The sequence below is a fragment of the Protomyctophum bolini genome (assembly GCF_963924005.1).
Source record: "Protomyctophum bolini genome assembly, chromosome: 1".
Lineage (NCBI taxonomy): Eukaryota > Metazoa > Chordata > Actinopteri > Myctophiformes > Myctophidae > Protomyctophum > Protomyctophum bolini.
The window spans coordinates 48,779,095-48,789,244 of record NC_137862.1 but is presented as its reverse complement, the minus strand read 5'-3'; the positions used below and the strand labels follow the sequence as shown (position 1 = coordinate 48,789,244).

At 46.8% G+C, this 10,150-nt stretch overlaps 1 protein-coding gene across 1 annotated transcript; it reads right to left on the bottom strand.

The window, feature by feature from the left end:
• Positions 1-229: 229 nt before the first annotated feature.
• On the bottom strand, positions 230-3,442 carry LOC308317548 (exportin-1-like; the record flags this gene model as incomplete). The annotated part of the gene is made up of 1 exon (XM_080766637.1): positions 230-3,442. One exon carries the CDS (start codon positions 3,440-3,442, stop codon positions 230-232), a length of 3,213 nt encoding a protein of 1,070 aa, XP_080622763.1.
• Between the last annotated feature and the right edge of the window lie 6,708 nt (positions 3,443-10,150).

Below are 10,150 nucleotides of genomic sequence, written 5' to 3'. Positions count from 1 at the left end.
CCTTCCTTGAGAGGCTGACAGTGTGCTCTAGAAGTGGTTTGCAAGATTGGCCAGCAAAAACAGAACCACAGAAATGTATTATGTAAACCACAGGGTGACTGACACCATGGAGATAGAGGGCCACATGAGACCCTCGCTCGCTCACCCCTCGGGTTGTGTTGCGTTTACTGTAGTTTATTTTGGGCATTTTAACTAAGGTATGACTGTACAATTTGTTTGAGCTTGCAACTCAGTCACACATCTCCGGGATCTCGTGGGGGTTGAGGATGCCGGGAACAGACATCTTGATCTTATGTTTTTCCTCCTGGGCTTGACGGAGAGACATCTCTTGCTCCTCCAGGAACAAGTCTGTGGTGTCCTCGCCGGCAAACTCCTTGATCTGTACCAGGAAGTCCCTGAGGTGCCCCTTGAAGGCAGGAATATCCTGATTCAAGCTGAACAGCCCCATCACAAAGACCTTCACCTGGGCGTCCTGTAGATGAGGGAAGGCTGTCTTGAGCAGGTTGGCTACATATTGCTGGATGAAACCCTGGTTGTTGGTTGTGGTTGGATTAGCTGGATTCAGGCCTGTGGTGATTTTACCCTCCTCCACCAGGTTGAACATATAGGCTAGGATGGATGCATGCATGGTCAGACCAGCAGTGTGTGACGTGTCTGTGACAACAGAGAAGATGTGTTGCAGGACGTCACAGAAGTACGTCTGGTAGAAGCTCTGTGCTGCCGCTTGCTCCTGGGAGAGGTTTTGCAGCAGTGTGTACAGAATCTGCAGGCCGGTGTCGGCCACGTCCCTCATGGTGTGTTTAAAAGCCCAGATGATGGAGTCCAGGACCAGTTTGAACTGGGCAGGGGGGATGGCCAGGAACGCGGGGAAGCAGTGGGAGTTGACCGCTTGAAGCAGGTAGAAGAAATGGGTTCTGTGCTCTGGGTATTCCTCAAAGTTGTTGTTGATCATGTTGAGTGTGCACTCAAACATGGCATCAAAGATCTGCGGGATCTCACCAGTGATGTGTCCTCCCAGCTTGTTGATGATGGTAGCTATGGTGCGTAGGACTTCAGGTTCACGGGCCGCGGGTACATTTCGCTGGTAGTCGATGAGAACAGCGTCCAACAACGGAGGGACAAAGTTCTCCCTGACCATCTGTGGGTCCTTCGATCGGCTAACCCAGCCAGAGATCAGCGTCAACGCCTCTCGTTTTACCGTCCTCATACCCCTGATAAGGGGCTGTTTCATCACCGTCTCACCATTGGTCTGGATAGTAGTGGAGATGTTCTCGCTGAGGCACTTGTAGACGTTCAGCATGTCCAAGTAAATCCTGCCCAGCTGCACGACAAAGGGGTGTCCTAGAGCCTTACAGGCCCTCACGTTGACCTTCAGGATGCTTCCCAGTTGCTTCACCGTCTCTGGGTCTTTCAGGATGCCCACCTTTGTGGTGGCTTGCTGGATGATGCCGTCCCACGCCTGATTCGGCAGCAGCATGTATTTCTCTATGAGACGTTTCTGTATGGCCTGGTCTGTCTGGGCACCGATCATATAACCTACCGCCTCGTAGAAGGTGTGCACCTGTTGCGGTTGAAGGTCACGAATAGTGCTGGTGATGTTATTGAGGATCTCGTCAACGAAGGGCATGACCTCTCCCACCTGGACCTGGATGAAATGACGCCGGCACTTCTGGGCAATCTTGATGAAGGTGTCACATGCCATGTCCTGAACGCCATCGTGGGTCTCATGCATGAACTCAAAGAGCTTGTTGACCACCGTTTTGAGGAACTTCCAGTGGTCTCGGAGGAAGCGCGGGTACTGGCCAACGATGTACATGATGTTTGACGCAATTATAGCCTTGTTATCCTTCCCCCTCTTCTGCTCGCACAGCCCCAGCAGATCCTTGATGACGGTGACCAGGAAACGGTTCTCGTCCTCCTCGTGCATGGCCCCGCTGATGGAGCCGATGGCCCAGCACAGCGAGTTCAGGTTCTTCCAGGACCATTCCGTGCCGTCCACCTGTCTGTGAAGTTTGTCCGTCATGATGCCCTCCGTGGCGGCACAGTCCATGTGGGTCAAGTACACCAGCGTTTCCCTCGTGTCCTTGTAGAGGTTGATGGAGTCCGTGTCCTTCATGAATTCTCGGACCACCTCCCCCTGGTCATTCTCCACCACCAACACCTCTTCGGGCTTGGCCATCCGGCTCACCATCAACAGGCGCACCTTGGCCAGTACAGGCTGATAGAGCCGTCGGCGGGGGGTCACGTCAAAGTGCTGGTTTCCGGAGAGCAGAGGAGTGGTGGAATTGGGTAAAGGGCTCTCCCTGTAGAGCTCAGCTGCCAAGTGGTTCCAATATTCCAGACAAATTTTAAAGATCTCCGTGTCCTCTACATCTGACACTAGCAGCATGAGGTGGTGAGCCTCCAGCAGAGTCTCACGGAGGTCGAGTCTCTTCTCAATGATTTGACCATGCTCCTTGAGGAAGGCGCAGAGGAACAGACTGAGGTTCTGAATTAAGTCTTGTATGTTGTCTTTCCCGCTGGCGTAGGCCCGGCGGATATTTGTGTTCAGTAGCGGCATCTCTTTCAGCTTGCCCATGGTCAGGGTGAAGAGATTGACCACCTGCTCTTCGTACTGATTCTGACCGATGCTCACACTGGTAATTTCCGTCAGGCACTTCAGTGTCATATTGCGGAACATCGGCACGTTCAAGAAGTTGTACACCAGTGTGCTGACGAGTTTCGTCTCGAAGATGTACCCCAGCGGAATCCAGTTAAGAAACCGTTGCAGGGTCTCCAGAGTAGCCTGGACAAGAGCTGCGTTCTGGGAATTCTCCATTACATGCTGGCAGAGTTCGAATATCTGGGAGAATTCATTGCACATGCTCTCTTTGAGGTGCTTGGCCTTGACCTGGGTCATCTGGCCACTTGAGAAGTCAAAGACCTCCTCGCTGAGCAGTTTGAGGATCAGCATGTTGTTCTGACAGAGGCTCTCACTGGTACGACTTGCCCCGACGATGTCACCGATGAACGTGGGCCAGTTCTTGGGCCACTCCTGCTTCAGGATGTGGACGAGGATCATGTTCAGCTTCCCAATGTACACCTTCTCCTCATCCACGTTGGCTGCGTCTTTTGATGTCTTGATGATCAGGCTGACGACATAGTTTTTAATTCCTTCGCATTCGTCCCGCGGCAGAATCTTCCATCTCGTTTTGATAACGGTTTCAAGAATCTGAAGAGCATAGTATCTGGTGTTCATGTTCTGGGAGAACTCCAGTATGGTGTGCACTCTCGTCCAGGCATCTGGGTGCTCTTTCAAGTGCGTCAGCACCTCTTGTGCCATTCTTTGCTGCGGTACTACCCCGTGATATACGCAGTTCACCACATTGTCCAGCAGGTTGATATCCAGTTTCTGGTTGAAGTCTAGCAGCTGTTGCGCTGCATGGTCCGCTAATATTGTCATAGTTGCTAGCCGGGGGGGGGGGAAATAAAGATAGTGGGGCCTGCAGCTGCTCTGCTCTCTCAAGGAACTAGATCATAGCCTGTTGAAAGCGCTTATATCTCTGTATCTCATGATGTCACTTTGCCCTACAGCATTTTTATTCTGAATGAGCAGTCAATGATGTCAGTACTATGATGTCAGCACTGAGCAGTGAGCACGTTTATATTTTGGTACCGTTGCCCAACATTGTCACCCTCAGGCATTACAGGCACTACCAGTCACAAAGTCAGTACCATATTACTATTATTATCAGTGTCTATCATGGGTTTAGCACTGTATATGTTTGTTTGTCAGTATATCCAGCGTTGCACACAAGCCTCCCATAACCGAGCTGAATAAATTAAACGGTTTTGAAAAAGGTTTTTTTTTTCAACCAATGGGTTTGACTGCATGGGTTTGCCTACAGCGTTAGTTTGTGACATAGACTATTATCGTGGAAAGTGCCCAGTGGACACCACTGTGCATGCGGGCAGCATACTGTCTGTCTTATAAGCACTGGCCAAGGAGCTTCATTGAAATGCCTGGGTCAGGTGTCCACTCAAGTATTGTAACTCACAGGTCATTGGGCAGTAGTTTGAGCCCAGTCTGTGATGTCATACAGATAATGACAACAGTGCTGAAATTAGGCAGGCAGGCAGGCAGACAACTTCACCTTTGGTGAATTTATTTCTATGTTAACTGTACTTCAAACTCTTACATTCATGAGTCTCCAGTATACCGTCAGAACAGGACAATAGTATTTATAGTAGGCTATCTGCACCTCATATAATATTCATAAGAATAGCTGTGTGCTCGAGTATTTTCTAATTTACCACATTATAAGCAGCTGGCAGCAGCCGAACGATCAATAGACACCAGATATAATGAGATATGAGAAAGACAAGATAATGTGAATAGAGTATGAAAAACTCAATATATAGACGTGATAGATGCACACACACAGCTAGAAATGTCAGGTATATGTTTTCTTTTCTCCGTACACAACTGTAATTTCCCTTTAATTCACACAAAACGCATGACCAAGCCACATCTGTCATGAGATCGCAATCGAGGCATTATTACAGTAGGAGTTCCATCAGGCTCTGGTTGGATAGAGAAACTGACATCAAAGCATTGTCACTGTCGGGCGGAAACCTTGTATATCCGTAAGTTCTTAAATACATTTAACTGGTTCGGTATGCATAAAACACACAGACACACTTAAGGCTCAATTTAGCTATTAAGGTGTATTTATATTTTCTAATAGCAAAAAATAGCTGATCTACAAGCTCACAACATGGAGATATGAGGTTTGTGCTGGACAGCAAAAAAAAAAAGATTACCCAGGGAGATATCCAGCACGGTTAATGCCAAAGTACTATCAATATTAAATGTCAAAACTCTCTTTTAACCATGCATAAATGATTTCTAGTGTCTCACAAACCCACATGCATATATTTATATTTGACACAATTGCATTACTTAATAAGCCAGCTGTGACATGCAGCTCCCCCCCCCCCCACCCCCACCGAGCCCCCTCCCTTGTGCCTCTGTGCATGTTAGGACTGTAATGAAATAAGAGCATAGTCCTGTTGCTGCATACAATTTTAACCCATTTTAGGCGGGAACCCGTTTTAGCTATTGAAAAACAGCAGATCTACAAGCTCATAGGGGCGCGCTACGAGCTTTTAGATCTTCTATTTTTGAAAAATCATGAAAATGTGGCACAAATCTTTGAATATATATATTTCAGAGCGAACATTTTTAACTAAAATATTGGCTTCTGGGGGGTCCCTGGAACTACATATTCGGAGATGGGGGTCCGTTGCCCAATAGAGATAATTCTGGGGGTCCTTGACATGAAAAAGGTTGAGCCCCACTGACATAATGGGTTTTTCAGAAAAAGGTTAGGATTTTGAAGACATTTTTTTAATCGACTTCAGTCCAAAATGGGTTAATCATAGCTTGGTTCTTGTACAGTATGTGTCATCCTGTGGGGCAGATGATCATATTAATCCTATTTGTTTGTTTATTGGTTCCTTGTCAACATGCATTGCAAACCAACATCGCTGAAAGTAGTAAGTATCGTGGCCTTTCTTAGCAAACAAATAAGGCCACTGTTGGTCGGGGTGGTGTTGCAGTCTATTGTTGTTATATTACTCGCGTCACCTCTCTTCTTGATTCAAAATACTCATGGAGATCGGCTTGTTTTGTCAGAACAAATCATATTTATTTCTCCTTCTTATAACATAAACTTTGTATTCAAATAAACAAAAAGAGCCTGTGAGGCGCGGTCAACAAACTGTGAGCTTCCCCGTCTGTCACATTCTCTCCCAGCAGGGAGTCACCTGTCTGTCATTGCGTGCCTAGCACCTACAAATCATTTCCCAAAAGGGGAGGGGAAACCTCCATTCAAGCCATCAAATTCATAGCACGATTATAGTAATTTAAATGACCACAAAATAAACAATACATATAGCAGGCAATAGATATCAGATTAAATGCAAATTATCATAAATAGAAAATGGCTCTAACATACCAGCCCCGAATTGCTTATTACAAAGCAATTACCAAATATTTACGGAGCCATTCAAAAGAAAACATAGGACGTCTGTCCTCAGCATATAATATGCATAATCAAGTTCATTATTGTTTCTTCTTTGCGTATTCAAGTCCGTAGTTCAAGCGACCAAAGTCTGTACGATCCAAGCGAGTGTGTGTATGAATGTGTGTGTGTATGTGTGCGTTGTTCGGGGGGGGCAGACAAGAGTCTGAGGTCCATATCCACTAGTCAGAGGTGCACTTGACCAGAAGAAGGGGCTTAGTAGGCTCAGTCGGCTGCCTCCAAGAGCAGACAGAGCTTGGTGATGGGTCTTTGAATGATGTTGGTCTTGGTTTTTACCAAGACGCTACGGACAAGTCCTTGAGGTCCTGGAAGGGTCTTGACGACTCGTCCCAGGGGCCACGAGTTCCTCGGTGCGTTGTCATCGACGATGACAACCAGATCTCCAGGGTTGAAATTTCTCCTGATTTCATTCCATTTGTGACGTTCCTGCATAAGTGGAACATATTCCCTGGTCCAACGTTTCCAAAACAGGTCGGCGAGGTATTGTACCTGCCTCCATCTCCTCCTTGAATATTGGTCATCTTTGTGAAACAGCCCTGGGGGCATGATTGGGTTTGTTCTCAACTGGAGCAGATGATTTGGTGTGAGGGGTTCCAAATCGTTTGGGTCGTTTGTCACTGTTGTGATGGGCCTATCATTCATCACAGCCTCGACCTCACACAAGATTGTGTGTAGAGCATCATCGTCCAGGATTTGTTCTTTCAGGACTGAATAGAGAATCTTTTTGACCAGTCGAATTAACCGCTCCCACACTCCACCGTGGTGAGGTCCTGAGGGAGGGTTGAATATCCAGTCAATTCCTTTTTTGAGCAGAGTTTTCTGGATTTTGTCGTTGTTCAGTGGTTTCACGGATTCCTCCAACTCCTTTTGTGCTGCAATGAAATTGGTACCATGATCTGACCTGATGGTTTTCACTGAGCCTCTGCGACAGATGAACCTACGAAGAGCATTAATGCATGCATCTGTATTCAGGTGACTGGCAACTTCCAGATGAACAGCACGGCTTACTAGGCAAGTAAAGATTACTCCCCACCTCTTGACATGAACACGGCCACGTCTCACCTCGATGGGCCCAAAGTAGTCTATACCCACATGGGTGAACGGGGGAAGATCGGGTGTTATGCGGTCTAAGGGGAGATCAGCCATTTTCTGCTCACCGGCTTTGGCCTGTAGTCGTCTGCAGAAAACACAGTTCCTGATGATCTTCCTTGCTGAAGAATTTGCACCGGACAGCCAGTACTTCTGGTGAAGTTTAGAGAGCATGTGCCCTCTTCCAGCATGTCCAACTTGTTGGTGAATGCGGTTCATTATCAATTTAGAGACATGAGAAAGTTTAGGTAGGATCATTGGATGTTTGATCTCAGTTGGCATAGCCATCCTCCTAATCCTTCCTCCCACTCTCAGAATTCCAGAGTCAATGACAGGGTCCAGCTTGTAAATGGAGCTTCCTTTACTGCACCGTTTTCTTCTCTCCAGTGAGGACATTTCCTCCTTGAAATGCTGTCTTTGCTCGTAGCCAATAATGGCGTTTTCAGCATTTTCCAAGTCCTCCATTGAAAGTGCATGGGTTGAAGCCATTTTCAACCGAAGCATCTGGTCCTTCAGTGACTTTACTTTGTGACTTGACCTGAGTGACTAAGTCTCTTTCCTCTTCTGAGTCATCTCCAGAAGAAGTTTCTTTATTTTCATCATCCAGGCTACAGCTCTCTTCAGGCTGTGCCATGACGAGTAGTACTCAATGAGCTTGCTTGTTGGAGTTTTGTCTGTCGTATTGGTGACAATACTGGAAACAATTGCTTCTTTCCTAACTTCAGGGTCCTCTGAGAGGACGGATCCAAACTCTGGAGTCCTTGGCCATTGTGCCTCAGATTTTCCTAGGAACTCTGGTCCTTGAAGCCATGTTGCAGAGCTGAGGAAGGAATCAATGTTCAGTCCTCGCGATGCATCATCAGCGGGATTTTGTTTGGTGTCGACAAACCTCCACTGGCTAACTTCTGACAGGTTATGGATCACTGCAATCCGGTTGGCCACAAAGGTGTGGAACCTCCTGGTCTTGTTTCGCAGATATTTCAACACAGACTGGCTGTCAGTCCAGAAGATGGATGGCTGGAGCTCTATTTGGAGCTCTGATCGAAGCATTTTGTCCATCCTTGCAGCCAGTGTCGCCGCAGTGAGTTCCAATCTGGGAATCGTTATCACTTTAAGAGGAGTGACTCTTGATTTCCCCATCACAAAGGCGATGTGAACTTCATCTTTGCTATTTGTGAGCCTCAGGTAACTTGCAGTTCCATAACCTTGTTCGCTTGCATCACTAAAGTGGTGCAATACTGCAGTTTCAACTTGACCAAAGTTTTTTGGTTTCACACATCTGTCCATTCGAAACCTGGACAGCTGGTCTAGATCTTTGAGCCATTGCTGCCATGGTTTTGACAGTTCCACTGGAACAACCTCATCCCATCCATATTTGTCCTTACAGAGCTGCTGAAGGATTTGCTTCGCCTTCAAGATGAACGGCGCAAGGAGACCAAGGGGATCATACACTGAGCTGGTAGTAGAGAGAATTGACCTTCTGGTAAGGGTGCTGTTGTTAACGGCAACACGAAAACTGAATATGTCACTCTCAATGTCCCAGTACAGACCGAGGGCTCTTTCATTAGGCAGCTTCTCCCTGTCAAGATCCAAATTCTTGATTTGTTTTGCCTTGTCATCGTTAGGGATAGATGCCAGAACCTCTCGGCTATTACTAACCCACTTGGTCAATTTGAATCCACCTAGAGAGCAGATTTGTCTCAGGTCTTTAACGAGCTGTATAGCGCGTTTCTCCGTCGCTACAGACTTGAGACAATCATCGACGTAGAAATTTGATTTGACTGTGTCAGCTATTTCTGGCTCGAATTTCTCACGGTTGTCATCTGCAGTCTTTTGCAAAGCAAAGTTGGCACAGGTCGGAGAAGATACAGCGCCGAAGAGATGAACTCTCATTCTGTACTCCTCCAAACTTTTGCTGGTGTCGCCATCTGGCCACCACAGAAATCTGAGCAGGTTTACATTCTCTTCGTTAACACGCACTTGGTGGAACATGCCCTCAATATCTGCCATAACAGCGATGGGTTCCTGCCGGAACCTGAGCAGAACACCAATGAGCGAGTTGGCTAGATCGGGGCCCTGAAGGAGTACCTTGTTGAGTGATGTACCTTTATAGGATGATGCACAGTCGAAGACCACACGGATAGTTTTCTTGCGTTTATGGTAGACACCATGGTGTGGTATGTACCACAGTTTGCCATTCTCCTGGTGTAGCTCTTCTGGTGGTACCTTTTCCGCATATCCTTTCCTGATGATGTCACTCATTAACTCTTTATACTCGGCTGCATAGACCTCATCCCTTTTTAATTTCTTTTTGAGGTACAATGCTCGTTGTTCAGCCATTTGGTAGTTGTTCGGCATGATGGTATTCTGATCATGAAGTGGCAAAGGTAAGTGGTAGTGACCGTCTTTGAGTGTAACAGAACTGGATGCAATCTGTGTGAACTTTCTGTCATCAACCGACATCTCTCTTTTCTCATCATACTCCTTCTCTGGGAAGTCATGAGCATATTGTTCTTTGAGGAGGTTCTCAATGTGAATAATTGAGATGCGATTCACTAAGGCCATAGGTTTCTCATCCACAGCAGTGGAAGCATGAAGTGGTCCGTTCACCACCCATCCTAACAATGTCTTCACTGCGTAGGGGCCGTTCTTCTGACTGTTGATGATTTTCCATGGCTCCATAGCCTTTGGAGTATTCACTCCAATGAGAAGCTCCACATCAGCATCAATTTCTCTGACCTTGATCTCCTGCAGATAAAGCCATTTATCAAGGTCCGTCTGGGCAAGTATGTTTCTTTTTGTAACAGGTATCTTGTCTTGGGTGTACAGCTTGGGCAATGTTAGGTATGTACCCCCTTCCATATTGCTTACTTCTAGACCGGTCAGCTCGAAGCTTTTCACAGTTTTCTCTGTTCCCATAGTCTGCAGGAGAACCTCAGTTCTGCGTCCTTTAGCATTAAGCTGCCTCATGAGCT